The sequence below is a fragment of the Oryzias latipes genome, chromosome 16 (assembly GCF_053564925.1).
Source record: "Oryzias latipes strain Hd-rR chromosome 16, Olatipes_Hd-rR_3.1".
NCBI lineage: Eukaryota > Metazoa > Chordata > Actinopteri > Beloniformes > Adrianichthyidae > Oryzias > Oryzias latipes.
Genome location: NC_136252.1, coordinates 964,781 through 983,759, shown reverse-complemented (window position 1 = coordinate 983,759; position 18,979 = coordinate 964,781). Strand labels below are relative to the sequence as shown.

Sequence of the window (18,979 nt, the reverse complement as noted above, 5' to 3'; positions counted from 1 at the left end):
CATTTGGTTTTCAGTCATTTCATTTGTCCAATTACTTATGAGCCCATGAAATGAAGGGATTGTGCTTAAAAAATGCTTTAGTTTTTCACATTTTTATGCAATCTTTTTGTTCAACCCATGGAATAAAAGCTGAAAGTCTGCACTTCAATGGCGTCTGAGTAGTTTTATTTAAAATTCACTGTAGTAATGCACAGAAACTAAATTAGGAAAAATGTGTCTCTGTCCAAATATTTATAGTCCTGACTGTATCTGCGCGTTTCCTGATGCTCAAAGTTCGTCCAATGTGTCCATTATTTATTCACTCTTCATTCATATTTGGTGATGGTAAGCTACTGATGTAGCTACAGCTGCCTTTGGGCAGATTAACAGAGGCGTGGCTGCCAGTGTGCACGGCAATCTCTGACCATCACTGGGACATTCATACGCATTCACACACCAAGGAGAGTGTTAAATGAATGAAATGTACTGGATGTAGAGCTCGTTTGTATTTTCTAAACAACCATATTGATGGTGTGGTATGAATGTGGTAGAGTCTTGGAAAAAGAATTCAGTCTAAAACTGGTGTTTTATTGTAAAACCTTTATTTCTTCCAGGAACTGGTGATTGGTCTGCGTTAAACCGTGTAATGGAAAATCGTGGTGAGTATCGTTGAAATGTGGATTGTTAAGGGTGATGCTGTGGAGGAAAAAAGCTGCACATCTACTCTGTTAATGAGGTTGTTCAGTCTAGAGCCCTGCGCGGGACTATTTTCTTCATCCCGCTCCCGCCCGCACCCGCCAAATTTCTGACCAATCCCGCCCGCTCCCGCAACGTATGCGTTACACTCCCGCCCGCACCCGCAATATGTATGTCCACTCCCGCCCGCACCCGCAAAACTCATAGAATTTAGTCCCGCACAGTAATAGAGATGCATTGATTTTGTATCGTCTCCCGTCCCGCAGAAAAAAACACGTATTTTTATTGATATTATTAAAGAGATTCATGTCCCTCCTCCAGTCTCATCTTTTCATGCATTCCTCTTTTGTGTAATGTGCAACATAATCATTAAATATATTTTCACAAATCCTGTTCGGTAAAAAAAGTGTGCGTGTGTCCGCGCGCAGACAGACGGCCTGAAGCGCGCTGAACCAGCTGGGATAGATGCAGGTCAAAGTCATTTGCAGGAAGAAAAACATTGTAATGGTTCAACAGAGCTGAAAATCTATGAATTAATTTTTTCCTGACGGAAAAATACTTTTCCTTATCCCGCGCAGTGTTGCCAGATAGATTGACAGCTCTTTCATCCTTCTGTTGCGCTAGAGCGTTCCGACTAACGTGTTAACCTGCTATGACCATATTTTGCGCTCTCTGTGTAGAATACACTGGGAGCGCGGGGAAAATAACTAGCTGCAGAAGATGTGAACAGGTGAACAGGTAGAGAGGAAAAGCAGGTAAAGAGGCGGGGGAGGGGCTTTGGCTTCAAACTGTCAGAGAGATGGAAACACGGCGTCAGATTCAGACGCAGCTTTCACTGCGGGAGTTGAAGCAGAGACTTTCTCTGGGATGATTTTATGAACTCAAACATGGAAACATGATTATCAAGCAGAACTCTTTAAAATAATAAGCCTGATCTCTCCACATTCTTCGTGTCTACCATCACTGATGCACACATCGCTCCATGCAGCGATCAGACCAGAACTTTAGCTGATAGCTCCGCCCATACGCGACCGCGGTATCAGGCTTTAAAGAACACAATTTCTAAGAGGCGGGGCGGGGCGCTGCACACCCCCAACAACAGGTTAGATGAAAGTGGCCATTGGGCGTCTCTACCTGGTGCCTTCACGGAGCTTCAGTACATAAGACTCCAACAGCCGCACAGCCTAACGTAGTCCACTATTATATATTCATGAGATATTCATGGCAAAACTGATCCCGCAGAGTTTTTTTTTTTGCCGCCCGCTCCCGCCCGCAGTACAATTCAAACCGCCCAATCCCGCGAGATTTGCGTTGGGTCCCGCGGGACCCGGCGGGACCCAATCCCAATGCAGCCCTCTAGTTCAGTCCTCTCCACCGTCAACCAAAATTTTCATCTTTACAACGTAAGTTGACTAGAAATCAATTTAAAGAAACCAGAAGTAGGTTTCAGTGGGCATTTTTTTAGTTGTATGTGATAAACTCATCAAGATATACATACATATTCTTCATGATTGGGTTAGGGTTTTGATGTAAAAAAAAAGTTACTTTTAACTTTAAAGCCAAAAAATGGATTTTAACGTAGAGTAAACTTTAAGTGCACATGTCAAAATTCAATTCATATTTATATATTTTTTACTGTTTTTCTGTTACTACATTGATTTATAAGTCATCCACATTACTTTCCCATATTTCAAAGTCAAAGTCAGCTTTATTGTCAAATATGCTGCTTACACAAGACATACAGCACAGATGAAATTACTTTCCTCTCGCCCCACAGTGCAAGCAGCTTATAAAATAATATAATAAAATAGATAAAATAACAGTTATAACAAGGCTGCACGGTGGCGCAGTGGTTAGCGCTCACAGCAAGAAGGCCCTCGGTTCAAGTCCCGGCTGGGGGACATGAATAACACTACATCAATGGGGACCTTTCTGTGTGGAGTTTGCATGTTCTCCCTGTGCATGTGTGGGTTCTCTCTGGGATCTCCGGCTTCCTCCCACCATCCAAAAACATGCTTCATAGGTTAATTGGCAACTCTAAATTGTCCCTAGGTGTGAGTGTGAGTGTGGACATTCTACCCTACTGTCCAGGGTGTCCCCTGCCTTCGCCCACAAGTGGCCAGGATAGGCTCCAGCAGCCCTGTGACCCCGAAAGGGACAAAATGGAATAGAAAATGAATGAATGAATAAACAGTTATAAGAAGAAGAAGAATAGCAATCTAAACAGTGCCAAAAAGTAATGAGATAATTAAAGTGGCAGTTATAAGCGGCTTATTCAATGATGTGGCTAATTTATGCATTTTCTTCTTTTTTTATTGCATTTTTTCTAACAGCTGCTGGGGGCGCTCTAGCAGAAAGGGTAATAGTGAGACGGGGAATACGGTATATGTGTCAAGGAAGACACAAGTTTAATGCAAATTCCTGCTTTGTGAATGAATAGCACATTATGGAAAATGCAAGAATATGACACATCTTTCAAGTTAAAAGCAATTCTTTAAAGCAGTGTGAAAAAATCCATCATCACCAACGGGTTTGGAAAAGCCGGTCTGCTGCGTGACGGAGAGGACAGCGAGAGCTCAGGAGAGAATTTACCTCAGAGTGACACTGACAGTGACAACGAAGGAGACCCTGAGAGAGAGTGTGTGGCCAAGATTGTCTGACGCTATTCCAATCCAACACTGAGGAAGAAGACTTCCATGGTTTCAGAGCACGGAAGGGGCGTGGCATGCAGAGGTGCGCGCCTATAAGTTACTGCTTCTCTCAGTGACTTCTTTTTTTCTTCTCTCTCAGTAACTTTTACCGGAATGTTATTTTAACCAGCCCTGTTAGTGCTGTTACTAGCATATTGCTGCCGTGTTACTGCCGCATCACATGTGCTGTTTGGACTAGAGCTGTGACGGTGTGGGATTTTTGATCACCTCTGTGATGAAGAAGCAGGAGTTGCGGTTGAAGTCGATGAACAGCATTCTGACATGAGAGTCTTTTGTTTCCAGGTGGGTGATGCTGAATGGAAGGCTGTAGAGATGGCATCATCGGTCGATTGGTTAGACCGATATACAAACTGGTAGGGGTCCAGAGTGGGGGGGAGGGTAGACTTGATGTGCTGCATGACCAGCCCCTCAAAGCACTTCATGAGAATGGGGGTGAGAGCGATGGGGCGGTAGTCATTGTAGCATGAGGGAGATGACTTCTGTGTGACCGGGATGATGGTGGGGGCTTTGAAGCATGGGGGGACGACAGCCTGGCTCAGTGAGAGGTTGAAGATGTTGGTGATGACATCTGTCAGCTCATCAGCACAGTTCCTCAGGACACAGCCAGCAATGTTGGAGGGGAGACGGCTGATTTTCGACCATGATTACCCGACGGAGGTGGTCCAAAAGCGCAAAGCTTACAGCAGAATAAAAAAAGCGCTGAAGGAAAAGGGGGGTCCGTTTCCAGACCCTTTTCACCAATCTGAGAATCCATTGGGACACTGGAGTGAAAGTCTATGAATCCGCACGGGAAGCGGCAGAGGAGTTGAGAAGAAGCCAAAGCCAATTGGATCAGTTTCCCACAGAAATGAAAGCACAGAGAGCTGCACAACTAGGAGTGTTAGAAAAAATTGTTTCGCCGATTATATTGCGATAGTTCATTTGGCGAAATCCAGTAAACCCAATGAAGTATATTCATTTTATGGATGACAGTTATTTTTTATTGGGAAGCAGCTGTTATATTGTTGCGGGCCGCAAACCCGCAACACCGCGCCGCCGCCGCCGCTGAACACAAAATCCCCCGGCGGCCGCATCGCAAATGAATACAGTTTATAATTACAACGCAGAATTCTTCATTAACAAATAACAGTAATAACTAACTACTAACTATCTAACTAATTAACTAACTATATAGGTGTTGTAGTATGTGTGTTGTAGTATGTGTAAGTGTGTCAACACGCTGCGTGTGTAAGAGGAAGGAGCATGTGCCACGCAACAGTGAGTGAGAGCGCGCACAAGTGTGTTGGGGGTGCACGTTCATGTTTGGTGTTCCAGAGTGAAGGAGAACAGTAATAAAAGGTTTCCCCCAGAAGAATGGTGATCGATTCTTTAGTAAAACCGCTCTGGAGTAGAGCTGTGACGGTGTGGGATTTTGATCACCGCGGTGATGAAGTAGAAAGAGTCCAATCAAACCAAACATCCAATCCATTTTTGGATGGTGAACTAATAAAAAATGCAGAGTCTTGTACCCCTAAAAGCAGTCGACCTTAAAAGCAACCACCTTCAGCAATTACGTAATCAAACATATTTCCGCAGGAAATGCAACTTTTCTAGTTCAATAAAATGTTTTGGAATGCACACGTATCTGCGATCTACGCTTATTTCCACTCCACAAATGTGTTATTTATTTTTACCTCAAAACTGTCAGAGAGGGAGAAGTAAATGCTAATTGCATATTCTCCTTTCCAGTGTTATAGTCTGTTTCTTTGAACACACTCACAAACAGCATGGATGTCACTTCTGCTCAAAGCCACCTCAGTCATGGTGAGGTACTTTACACCAGCGTCCCATGAGTCTTAGGGGCTGAAGTCGGGGCTAACCCCAGGGTCGCCACTCTGTGTTGTAGATTGAGGATATGAATGTACCAAACCGCGTGTGTGTATGGAGTGCGTGCAGCGGAAGGAGGGGAGAGCGCACGTGCAGCGAGTGAGAGCAAGAGCAGCGAAAGTGTGTTGGGGGTGTGTGTTTATGTTTGTTATACAGAGTAAAAGAGAAATCTAAGAAAAGGTTTCCTCCAGAAGAAGATGAATGATTCTTTATTGACCCTGGGGGTCCAAACGGGGAAGTGAACAACCGAAGGAAGATCCACCTTCCATCCAACCGAAGGAAGATCCATCTCCGTCGTCACGCAGCAGACCGGCTTTTCCAAACCTGTTGGTGATGGTGGATTTTTTTCCCACTGCTTTTAACTTGAAAGCTGTATTATATTGTAGTGGCGGTCACGTGCGTGTTGGGTCTAATAGCAGCAAGGGATTGTGGAATACGACCAAAATAGGGCTGAGCATGGATGTTTCTTTTTGTTGCACCATGACTAAGGGGTCTAAGAGCAGAAGTGATGTCCATGCTGTTTGGCTGCTTGTGGATATGTCATAATAAATGGGCATGATGCCAGAAATGAGGATATGCATTCAGCTTCTCTCATAGCCTCCTACTGAGACTTTTTTAGAGTCAAGAGGTGCAAGGTTTATAGATCATCGTCCATTACTTTCAGTTACATGAGTGACAGCTCAGATGACTAACAGCTTGAACAGACTACAGTCCTCATTGAGTTTCTGTGAATATCTGTTCGTACTACTCATTCTCAAACCGGGAATTTACATGAAACCCGCATTCCCTTTGTCTCACTCTGACCCTATCTGTTCGAGCGCCTTTGCGATGACGGGACATTTTTGGTGTCTGCTCTTTTTTTTGTATTATTTTTTCACCTTATTTTCTCATTTCAAGTGTTTCTGCAGCTTGTGCTGGAGTGTGTTGAGTTTGAGGGGAATATGCTGTCTTTGTTCTTGAAGAGGAAACAGCACTCCACCCTGATTGTGTGACAGTGTTTCTAGTCCCCCTCCTCCATGAGTGTTTGTATTTTTTCTCCCTTTGTAGCTTTTTTCCTCTGTACTCCCATTTTCAAAGCTACAGAAACACACAGCTTTAGTGCAAGCACACAGCTGAAACAATGACATGCCGGGCCGTTTTTATCTGTGAGAAATGCTTAAGAAGGGATCCACATGTCCTTAAATGTGATGGTTGAGTTTGTTGTTCTCGAACATTCCTCATCCGATGGGAGTTTTTTTTGCCTGTTTTCCTAATGTTGGATCTTTACTGCATCTTTTTCATGTGAATGCTGGCTACAGAGCGTTAGCTCTCCGTCTTCTCAGTGCCACTTTCCAGGCCTGACATAGCCAGCTCTTATCCTGCTCCTCTGGCTCAGCTGAGCCATTGTATCAGAGGCATTTCTGACAGGCGTTTCTTTCTGCTTCGCAGAAGAACATCAGGTTTGGATCACAGGGAAGCAGCTGCTCTCAATCCTCTGATCTCTATTTTAGGGATAAGCTGGATTTCTATGTTGAGGAGTTATTTGTGAACCCTGAAAGTCCTTCTGCATCCTTCCACTCCTTTTCTTGTTCTTGACTGCTGGACTACACACAGAAATGTAAAATATTGGTGTAGCTGAATAAATCTGGCCTCCTCATGGCATGCTGCCTCAGGTCCAGCCACTATGGAAGCTGGACTCCAAACACTCTTCCAGGTAATGCTTTTAAAAAATATTTAATTTGGGGGGAAGAATAGAAAGTTGGCCTTTAAACTCAAAGTCAACGTTAATAAAGTACATTCAGGCTGAAAGGCTTACAGCCTCCTAGAAAGACTGTAAACCAGCTGCAGGAAAAAAAGGTCCAAGAAAACCATTACTTGTTCTGTTTGACTAAAATGTTCATTACTTTTAACAATATTGCTGTTCTTTATTGCGCTGCTAGACAAACCACATCAAGTATTTTGTTGTGGGAATCGAACTTGCTGACGCCAAGACATCCTGTGTGTGCACGTGTCTGCGTATTTTAAAACAGTCTGTTATCTTTCCAGTGATACATATTATGTCTGCTGAATGCAGCAGCTGCAGCCTCTACAGAAGGCTAACGTTCGCAGCACCTTCCGCGCTCAGCACCTCGCAGCGTTTAGCCTTTACTGCAGAAAGCCTTTTGACGGAGCACTTCCAGCGTCTGCAACGGCTCGTACTGATCAGTGTTCTTTAGGTCTCGCTTCCTGACTGTTAGCTTTGTGTATGCATTCTGAATGACCGACTTTTTTCTGCTACTGCCTCTGTTGGCGCCCCTCTGCTCATCAAAGCCACAGAGACCTGAAAGGCTGATAAGGCACTAGTCTCCATCCAGCTGAGGAATGTCAGCACTTGACAGTGAGAAACTCTGGCTGAATGCCAGTGTCAAACTTTCACTGTTGGATGTGCAGAAGGCTCAATGAGCTCTCAGCATCCCCCCTGCCAAAGCACACTCAGTCCCTGAGAACAGCTCAAGATGGTACTAGACATGAGTCAGGCCGTCTTTTAACGGTGGAGGTGCTTTGTTGGAAAATAATTCTTTGTTGTCAGAACACACTTCCCCTGATGGAGCCATGCGCTCATTTTCCAGGACCTGGTGCAAGAAAAAGGTTTCTTGAAATCTCGATTCCTGCTGAATTCTGCTTTCTTCCTTTCAGAGGATGAAGCTGACCAGCATCGCAACACAATGCTGGGAGAGGGGAGCTCCAGAGGGGATAGCACCCCTCCATCCAAGCATAAAGGCAGCAAGTTTTCTACCCTTGGAAAGATCTTTAAGCCGTGGAGGTGGCGGAAGAAGAAAAGCAGCGAGAAATTCAAGGAAACTTCTGAAGGTTTGTTTTTGGTAGAGGTCAATGCAGGTCACTTTTAGGGCTGTTTATTAACTGATGTGGCGATTTGATTTGATTCACAGATCAAACCATGATTCTTACTATGTAATACATTATCTTAGAGTGGTTGCTATATTCCTGTCCTTTCACTAGATGTAAAAAAAATTCAAATATGTATTTAAACACCATCATTTAAACCTTTAGTTAGAACAACAGACCACAATCAACAAACATTACGAACAAAAACACAGAAATATTGCAACAAAGAAAAAAGTCAGTTTTTCTGTCAACTTCTTTTTTAATCTCAACAGTAAACAAAACATCACTTTCACTGTTGATCATTTAATAACAAATCCTGAAAATGTTTTCTACAATTTTTCCATCCTCGAAGTTTAGCTTACCGCAGTTCCAGTAGGTAGATAAGAAAATAGTAAATGAAGACACACCTAAATAAAACTGACTCTGTAACAACTGGAAAACATTCACAGCTCTTTAGTCTAAACTGATAACAGTGTTTCTAACTGAAATGTTTTGTAAACTGACTGTTTTTATCTTTAGTGGAAAAACCAAAAGACTCCCACACTTTAGATTTTACAGCCGTTAAGCTGAAGCAGTATGTGAGGTCCTATGACTGTCTACAAGCATGGTTATCTACCATGCTTGTAGACAGTCAAAGGACCTCACAAAATGGATCCAGAGATTTCTGTAATATTCTTAATCAAGTATTGATTATGCAGGGTTTGTACTGTCTAGAAAAACCTGAAAAAGTTTAAGAAGGTGAAAAGTGTGGGAAATCTGAAATTATCTGTAAAGTTTTTGAAAATGTGTTAAATTTTGATATTTTGGATGCAACAAATAGAAATAGTTCAACATGATATTCTTATATAAATTGTGGCAGAAGTTCAACCTCACGCTATCGGTGATGGGAGTTCACATTGCCGTAAAGCAGTTTGTCTTTCAGTTTCAGCTTGCTATCGTGAAATGCTACGACATGCCAGAGACATTTAGCTTTAACGACGAGTGGCTTTTCAAGGAGAGGTATCAACTGTGTCTACTGAAAGACCCTGAAACACATTTTCAGGGGCTGACACAGCCCAGAAATTTGCACTGGCCCACAGGGCCAGTAGTTTTTGAAAGTTACTGGCCTTGCCTGAAAGTTACTGGCCTTGCCTGAAAGTTACTGGCCTTGCCTGAAAGTTACTGGCCCGACACCGCGCACAGCGCGACCCGAGGACGGACGGATGCCGCAGGCAGACGCAGCAAGCACCACAGGTGTTTGCAACTTTAGGGGGGTCCGGGGCAGCCCCCCTGGCAAAGTTTAATATGCTGCAATTTGGTGCATTCTGGTGACATCTAGCACTTATTTATACACTTTTCAATGAATGAAAATAGAGCATATCAAACTTAAATCTGCTCTAGTCTGTTTCAGATTTTTTGAAGAGAGCACTGCAGTGTAGTAGGTAACACTAGTTAAGAAGTTTTCATGCTGCTTCTAATCACTGCTGTTTCACATTTGTTAATCAATAGTTAAGAAGTTTTCTTTACTTTTTTGCTCTGACTGCCTTGAGGTTCTGCTTTTTGTTACTGTTGCAAAGTTACATTTAGTTTTTAGATCCTTAATTACTGTTATGTTGTTCAAATCTGCAGAGTTACTTGTTTAAAGTTGCAAAGTTACATTTACTTTTTAGTTACTTTAGTTACTTAATAAATTAAATAATTGAAAAATTAAATAAAATTAAATTACTGAGATCATTTAGCTTTTGACTAAAAATACTTACTGCTTACAGTGTTGTAAAGAAATACAAAATGAAGTACTTTGACATTAAACTGCATTTGAGTCTGAGATTCAGGTATTTGGAGTTGCCTTTGAAAGCTTAGTGCATATAGTTTCCTCTTCAATGCATTCATTAAATATCTTGCCGTCCATACTACGAATTCCACCCATTACTCCATCTAACATATTCCTATCTATTCCTGCCATGTCTTCCACATCTCTGACATTCTTCCGTCTATTCAGCATCTTCAGTAGCCTCCCCATCCACTCCTTCCATAGCTATTTTCGCGCCGTTAAATTGCTCCGACGGATGCGGAGAGTGAACACTGTTCGCTGTTGCGGAGATGCGTGCGCACCACGTAACCAAAACAATCATGGCGGACGTCAAACTTTCAAAGCGATGAAGACGAGGTAAATCTACACGTTTTTGCAAAATATACTTTATTGAAAAAGGTGAAAAGTATATTAACCGCTAGATATTTTAGTGGCCCAAGTGAAAAATAAATTCTTGTGGTCCGTACTGTTCGAGCGAGCTGGACCGGGCCAGCGGACAATTGGCTATGTCGAGCCCCGCATTTTGCTCCAGAAACGTGCAAAATTCAAACTTTGCTCAAATTCCTTCGACATAAGCAGCATGAGAAAAGTCGGGCTGGTGAGCCTTAAAAAAAGGGAGAAAACATCTGCAGAAGAAAGAAGAAGCTCGGTGATTTGTTCAAATCTTGTGATTTTTGTTCTAATATTTTTTAAGAACTACAAAAGCAAATAACTCTGATCAGGCTGTGCCCCAAACTAATTTGCTTATAAAACTATAAGATAAGCTGCAATAAAAAGTAGAAAAGCCACAAATGTGTCCGTATCATAGACATGATCCGTTTTGTTTATTGCCCGTCTCAATATCGCCAGAACGTTTTGTTCTTCTTGCTTACTATATTCAAATATTGCAAAGCAAAACTTTGGAAGCATTAAATATTGACCAGTATGAACTGTTTATGTCGTTTGTGAGTCAGTCCCAATGACAATTTTGGGCAGAAAGCAGCACAGTCTGTGGATGAACACCTAGACCAGGGGTCGGGAACCTATGGCTCTTTTGATGGTCACATGTGGCTCGCAGACAAATCTTTAATTATACTTTTTTTTTCATAAGACCAGTCCATCTCTGGTGCGATGCGATGCCAGTAGTAACGGTGCTTGGAGAAAAAAATCTGCACCGCATCAATTAACTGTCATCTATTATTTCACAGAGTTTATAACAGCCTAAAACCTGTGAACCACCGTCCCTTCAACTGCGTGCTCCTGTCTCTGAGAAAGAGCGTGCAGTTGCAGCGGGATGTGTGAGGAAGAAAGGGGGGTGTGGGCACGGGCAGCAAGGTGAATCGCGCAGGGATTGTCAAAACTTGAATAATAATAATAATAATGGATTGGATTTATCTGCGCTTTTCAAGACACCCAAAGCGCTTACATTGTGTCCATTATTCATTCACTCCTCATTCATACTTGGTGATGGTAAGCTATGGTTGTAGCCACAGCTGCCCTGGGGCAGACTGACAGAGGCGTGGCTGCCATTTCGCGCCTACGGCCCCTCTGACCATCACCGGGATCATTCATGCGCATTCACACACCAGTGGAGCCACACTGGAGGCAAGGAGGGTGAAGTGTCTTGCCCAAGGACACAACGACATTTTGGCTGGTGGGAGCGGGGATCGAACCGCCAACCCTTCGATCATTGGACGACCCGCTCAACCACCTGAGCCACTGTCGAATACCCGCTGCCCGTCACATATTGCAGCGTGAGTGTGTGTCTGCATGTGAGCAGTCTTTGTCACATCTACAGAATATTCAGACCAACCTAAGATCACGTTTAAAGTCTCATGAAGCAGAACCTCACCATGTAACAACCAGACTCAGCAATCAGCAAAACCACGCAGCACCAGAAGTCGTAATAATGGTAAGAAATACTCATCATTTATTAGCAACAGCATAACAATGTTATTAAAAAGAATCCACAGACTTATTGTACTTTGAAAGTGTTGACATTACATAAAATGCACACATTCACTCGTATATTTAGTTTTAAACATATTGTTGCGGACTGACCTGTTGCGTTCAAAATTTTGGAGTTCATTGAACGCATCAAGCACAGATGCTGATTAGCTCTCAATTCTGTCGCCCGGCCTGTTATGTAGTTTGGACCAATGGGGTTCAGCCATGGGCCAAATAAGGGTAATAGGAGGGCTAATGCTGCAGTTAGCGAATAAGAAGTTGGGTGAAGCGCTCTCAGCGGGAGAGACTGAGGAGTTGCTGAATTAATTATATGGTGTTGGTTACAGCCTACAGTAACCAGAATAAAGAACCCTAAAAGAGGTTAAGTCTCCGTGCCGCAGTGTGGGAAAGGGACACAACATTATTGTATGGCTCTTTCGAAATTACATTTAAAAATATGTGGCGTTTATGGCTCTCTCGGCCAAAAAGGTTCCCGACCCCTGACCTAGACACTCACTTTGTGGGTGTGGTCAACTTTGCTATGATCTTTTTAGCACATTTTTGCTATAACCTTTTTCATAATGCTGTTCTATGTTATTTTGTTCTCCTATGAGTTGGATTACCAATAAACTCCACCCACAAGCTACTGGTTTGGCCCTTTTGTCAAATTTTAGAATCCTTTCTGGCCCATGAGTAAAAAAAGGTTTTGCCCGCCCCTGTGCTGGACCCTCACTTTGGGAGAGTGGTATACGTTTTCTGATTTTTGCTGAAGAATTCGCTTTCATATTTTTTAGGATTACAACAGTTGTATTCCTAAAGTGAGGAGATAAGGACGCGTCTAAAACTTGCATTACTGAAGCATGCTGGCTTACTCGAGAGAGTAATGATATCATGAACTTCTGTGGAGTTTGTTTTAACGGCACTGTAATGATTACTTAGGATGTTTTTGAGATTGTTTTTGGTGAGTTACTGAGAAACTGCTATTGTTTGTCAGGGGTATTTTTGTGTACGTTACTGATGGTCCCTACCTGCCTTTGCAGCTTCACATCAAGGCAAACTCTGGCTGTAACTCGTCTTATGCATCATGTAACGCTTTTAAGATTATAGGGCTAGGCCAGGGGTCGGCAACCCATGGCTCCGGAGCCACATGTGGCTCTTTCATCCTTTTGTTGTGGCTCCCTGTGACTTTGGAAAATAATGAGTATTTTATAATAATTACATTTTATTTTAGTTTGTTCATCTGCTGGCTCCGTACGAAGCGTGTACCACGTCAAAACCAGCTTCCTAAATGAGCTCGTATTTATCGGGCGAGAATTGCAGAGCTGATAGCAGGAGGACACACGCGGTCCGGTGTGGTCTTCTGCCGGGAACTTGACGTACCGCGGGGCAGAGAGCAACTCGCTGATGACAGACTGAGAGTTTGCGCCAGTGTTGCCAGATAGAGTCACAGTTTTCCAGCCCAAAAGTCATCTGAAAACCGCCAGACCCAGCCAAAAACCGCCCAACACAGCTTTTGTTGATGTTTTTTTTTCGTACTGGACTGATTTAGCAAAATAAAAGTTTTTTCTAAATTAAAGAAAGTTCTGACTAATAATAAAATCTGTACAATATTGAATATTTCTTCAGCAGGCCGCATTCTTCCATTCATTTGCTCAACCCGCTCTATCCCCGCTATAACCTGCGTCCGGCTCTTTCATCCTTGTGCTGCGCTGGAGCGCCCCGACTATCGTATTTTGCGCTCTCTGTGTAGAATACACTGAGGAGCGCGGGGAAACCAACTCTCAGCTGCAGAGGATGTTAACAGGTGAACAGGTAGAGAGGAAAAGCAGGTAGAGAGGCGGGGGAGGGGCTTTGGCTTCAAACTCTGTCAGAGAGATGAAAACACGGGCGTCAGATTCAGACGCAGCTTCAGATTCAGCGTCAGATTCAGATGCAGCTTTCACTGCGGGAGTTGAAGCAGAGACTCTCTGGGATGATATTATGAAATCAAACATGGAAACATGATTACCAAGTAGAACTCTTCAAAATAATAAACCTGATCTCTCCACATTCTCAGTGTCTACCATGCATTGACAAACACATCGCTCCATGCAGCGATCAGACCGTAACTTTAGCTGGTGGCTCCTCCCAACGCGGCCGCGGTATCATCCTTTTTGTTTTTTTTTTGTTTTTTGGTATCATCCTTTTAAGAACACAATGTGCAATTGCAGTGATGTATGTTTCAGAGGATGTCCGATTGGCCAATCTACATGTCAATCAAGTCCCGTACTTCTCAGTGAGGACTTTGGTGGATTTTAAAGAAGTACTTTTTTTTTTTTAAATCTTTTCTGGCCCGCGATCTAAACTCATGTCCTTGAAGATCGACGTAATGAGCACCCTTGATATAATATATACATGCATAATATATGTAATGATGTCGAAACGGGTTGTGGCTCCGGGTGCTTTCTTTTCATTAGGGGCGGTCCCAAATGGCTCTTTGAGTAAAAAAGGTTGCCAACCCCTGGGCTAGGCGCTAGTTGAAATATTCAGAATTCGTCTCAAGGAGCCCAAAATGTGTAAATGAAAACAAGACAGCGATTAATGTAAAATTCAATTGATTTTATTAACAAAATAAAACATTTAAACAATACAAAACAAGAAACGAGGGTGCATGTCTGAGTCCTATGGAGTAATATCCAAAAGTCTATTGGTGGTGATGTAGTTGAGGTTTGCTGCAGCTAGTGAGTCGTTATTGAAGGTGGTAGTATCAGGATCTCAGGATCATGTGGTTGGGTAGCTCGCCATCAAGTTGCAGATCAAAGACAATACCCAAAGAAAAACCTGACCTAGAAGGGGTCAGAAAAAAAATCTGAAATCAGACTTGAACAAAAGCAAACCACAGTCCTTTCACTGGGTTTACTGAAACAGCTCAGATTAGCCATCATCATTTTAGGAAACAAAAACAGGAGAAACAATGTTCTGATCAAAATCAAACAGCTGTTACAAGTAGAATTCAAATGGTGTACACAAGTCAAATAATTCAAGGTGTCAAGGTTTCTAACTGGATAAAAGTTTTAAGTCAAAATGTACTCTAAAATTACAAATTAACTTTATCCCGTCAATAATCAAAAGCAGAATAAATAAAACAAATGAAACATTCAAACTTTAAAATGTTGCGCAACATATTAATTCTATCCAATTCAAAAACGGTGGCCATTTTGGCATCATGGAACAAGAAGTTATCAAAACAGTTCAAAGAGTTCAATTAACACAAAAGAAAGAAAGCAACTTAAACAAAAATGCTTTGGCTTGAATTCGGCCGACTACATTAAAACAATTAAACAAGAATCATTAATAAAACAAAGCCATAAATGTGCAGCATTACCCTAGCCCTGCTGCTCTGTGACTGTGAAATAGCTTTGTACCAATTGTTTTTAGTTTCAGGGCCGCAAAGACTCACCGATGAGCCGGCATTTTTGGGGTTAGTCACATGAACCCAATGGAAGCGTTGAGGTTCCCAAATATGGTTTGGTCCAAAAAGGTGTCTGGTGTCCTGGTGTGGCAACAGCAACAGCTGAGAGTAGGAAGCAGAAGGCAGGAAGTGCACCAGCTGACCCGGAACTTATATGCACATTTTCCCTTTCGCAATAAGGGTGGGGCCAGGTATTCACACTTAGGCTACGTTCACACTGCAGGGCTTAACGCTCAATTCTGATTGTCTGAAAAATCCGATTTTTTTTGCAAGGCCGTTCACATTTCCAATTAAATGTGAATTTTCTGATCTCCTGTGTGACCGTGAAATGACCCAGAAGTGACCCGCATGCGCAGAAGAGTACTCAATGGTGAACGACGTCACTCGTTGTTTGTGGAAGTAGCTAACGTTAACAATGGATGTCAACAACAGTGTTGTCAACAGCAGAGCTCTTTTTGCATTATTACATTTATTTTCACAAAGGAGCAGCACAATTACAATCTTTGCATTTTAAGAAGGCAAAGGCCAGGATCATCTGTACCCACTGTTGTGGAGTGGAGATGTGAATGTGCTGCGCGAGTGTGTAAGAGAGATGAGAGAGCGCGTAGAGCGCCGGAGGGAGTGTGTGTGGAAGTGTGTCGGGTGTGCACATTCGTGTTGTGTGTTACGAAGGAAGGAGAACGATAATATAAGGTTTCCCCCAGAATGAATCCTATTGACTCTATTAACTCGCTCTGGAGAATCTGAGGGTCCAAACGGGGAAGTGTACCCTGAAGGAGGATCCGCCTTTGGTCCCCCGCGCTCCTGACCACGGTCGGAGAGGGGGGGGGGAGTCATCGCAGGAAAGGTTCAACACCACGCTCGGCCATATTGCTGGAAAAAAATGCTCTGTTGCCATAAGAGCCCTGGAGTTTGGCCTGAATAGAGCTGTCACCCCAAATATGAATTCAATTGGTGACCTCTCTTCCCTTCCACTGACTGGTCTCAGCAAAAAATCACCATGGTTGATGTTTATGTTTTCGTTCCCGCCTACTTCAACGCAAAATTATGACTTTTTTAGCGTATCGATGACTTATACATTACATTAGCCTGGCCGTGCAGACGGAGGTTGCATTTCAAAAGATCGTAAATATATCGGATTCAGGACCACATACCCAAGTGGCCTGGGTCACATTTAAAAAGATGGGATCTGTGTCGTTCAGACTGAAAAGATCAGATACAGGAAAGGTTTTGGAAAATTTATGGTAAACCATTGCTAAAAAACTGTACAAACCCTGATTATGTTTATTTAAATTGTTAATTCCAGTGGTCCCTCTGTATATGGTGGATTATGTATCCTGGTCTGGCTAGTTTACAGATTTCTTTCATTGGAATATTGCATGCCATTTTTAAACAGCAAACTGTGTCCTGCGTCCTAATTTGCTGTAGACCTTGTCACTCAACGATGTCAGGGCTCCAGACTGCGAGCAATTGGTCGCATTTTGCGACCAAAATTTGAGAGTGTGCGACTGAATTTTACATCCAGTCGCACATATGCTACCAGTAAATTTGCCTCCCCCACCCTACGTATTTTTTATACATTAAACGTGGAAGGGGCACGTCAATGATCAATGAAATAATCAATGAGACGCAAGCCACACGCACGCAGGCAGACACACACACTCGCGCACATACTCATGAAACGCAAGTACGTACACTCTCGCGTGATACCTGTCTGTGAGGCGGCCACTGCGTGTGAGAAGAATAGGGAAAGCCACTGTGAGTGGCTGAATGCGTGTAGGGGGAGGGGCCTAGAGATAATCGAGTGCGCGTAAACATCAGTGGGAAGGAAACGGAGACAAATATCACAACCTGATATGTGCGTCTGAACTATGGGTAAGCAAACTATTGATTCATTCTTCCGACCTGCGGCTAGTGTACCAGTGCCAGAGTGTACAGCAGGGGTCTCAAACTCGCGGCCCGCAGGCTATTTGCGGCCCCCAAGATGATATTTTGCGGTCCCCGCCTTAATATGAAGGTTTAATGTTACTGCAGCCCGCCAGTTTGTATGAATGACACTTTTTCATTGTCGTGCGCGGAGCTGACCAACCAATCACAGTGGGGTATATGACTCTTGGGGGCGGGACAATGACAGGGTTTGAAAGCAGGACACCTGACAGCCCCCTCCCACACACATTAAGGAGTTCCTTACTTTCCTTTAGAACGTATTTATTCGCTCGTAATTTTCTAAATACATGCAGTCCGTGCTGAACTTTTCTCTGGGCCGCACAGAACCGGAGGAAGGTTTAGGTTTTGGTTACGGTTACGGCGGCGCATCAAACGGTTATGCACGGCCGTTACGGCAGCACATCGCTCCCGCGGGAGTCGGGTCAGCTGAGGAGAATAAATGTCCCACAACTACATGCGTGACAGCTAACAGGGCTTGACCTTTAAACACGCTCGAGCAAAAACAACATTAGTTTTAGACACACTGAAAATACGTGGGGAAAATGCAACGATAGACGTGTTTGAGATGAACCGGCACCTCGCCTGGATCATTGGGGAGACCAGGCGGGGGGGGGCTGTGAGATGAAAGCGAATCTGCAGCAAGACTGAAGGAGAACAGGAAGATGGATTTGTCCTTAACATTCAATTTAGTTTTAATATTCTTCTCCCCCCTTAGTATGATCTGTGTTATTATATATTTTATGATTATTTTAATGTTTTGTGATGTATGTAGCCTTTTTTAATGAATTGGTATTTTAAATTATTTTAATTAATCACTCCACTACAAAAACCATCAGGACACATGTCCCATAATGCATTGTTTTGTAGTCAGTAGGGCAGCTTTCAGTCAGTTCAGTTTCCAGCTGTGTCCGGGTAGGTTTGCCCCTTGCTCCCACCCCTTTCTCGCGATATTTTTGTGATGATTGACAGTTGATGTTGGAGCAAAAACAAAAATATATGTCACACACCAGGTGATCTGCGCAGCGTTGAGTTCACCTGGGTGATCTCAAACACGCTTATTGTGCATCTTGGCTGCACCTATTTGGTGTCACAAAGATAAATTTCCATGACAGCGATGGTGCTGTCAGTTTACCTTCTTGTTGCATCTTCAAAAGTGCAGAATAAAATGTGAAACTGAATTTAAACAGCACATTGTAATTTCTGCATCTATTATTAAAGTATTTATTAGTAATGCAGTGGAAATTAGTAGATTTGGTTAGCATGTTAATTTACGGTATGCGCCCCTAAATTTTCTGGTTGTGCCCCTAAAATTTTCAGTTAGGGGCCACTGTGCTCCTAGTGAAAAAAGTTAGTCTGGAGCCCTGGATCTCACAACACGTTGTCATGTCTTCTGTACAAGATGCAATCAGCATTGCCAAATCTACATAGATCTTTGATCGTTAGCAGATCTTTTTCATTAAATAATACTGAACCTATTTTTCTAAGAAGGTTTGAACTTTGAGACAAGAGAGAAAAGTGTGAAAATGTTTCATGTCTGTCTCAGAAAAATGTGTGTGTTGTGAGGGGTTTTATAGCCATAATACACATCTGTAATTGTACCTTGTGGACTTCAGTATATTTTTAGAATGTAACCACCGCGATAAACAAGGGAACATTGTATTTTTAAAACTAAATCAGTTTTTAAGAACTTATTTTAGTAAACTGAACTTCAGTCTCAATTTCCATCTACATAAAACACTTGATAGTTTT

The 18,979-nt window shown here is 42.8% G+C and overlaps 1 protein-coding gene across 29 annotated transcripts in view; it reads left to right on the top strand.

Moving 5' to 3' along the window:
- phactr4b (phosphatase and actin regulator 4b) overlaps positions 1-18,979 on the top strand; it is a 187,444-nt gene that overhangs the window by 26,032 nt on the left and 142,433 nt on the right. For 19 of the 29 annotated variants that reach the window (XM_078932858.1, XM_078932856.1, XM_078932841.1 and 16 more), the window contains 2 exons: positions 594-638; positions 7,908-8,081. In XM_078932858.1, coding sequence (XP_078788984.1) covers positions 626-638; positions 7,908-8,081 — 187 coding nt within the window. In that variant the 5' untranslated portion in view covers positions 594-625. Of the gene's footprint in view, positions 1-593; positions 639-6,816; positions 6,946-7,907; positions 8,082-18,979 lie in introns of those variants that run through there. The other 10 variants (XM_078932862.1, XM_078932851.1, XM_078932850.1 and 7 more) reach the window with 7 other exon arrangements.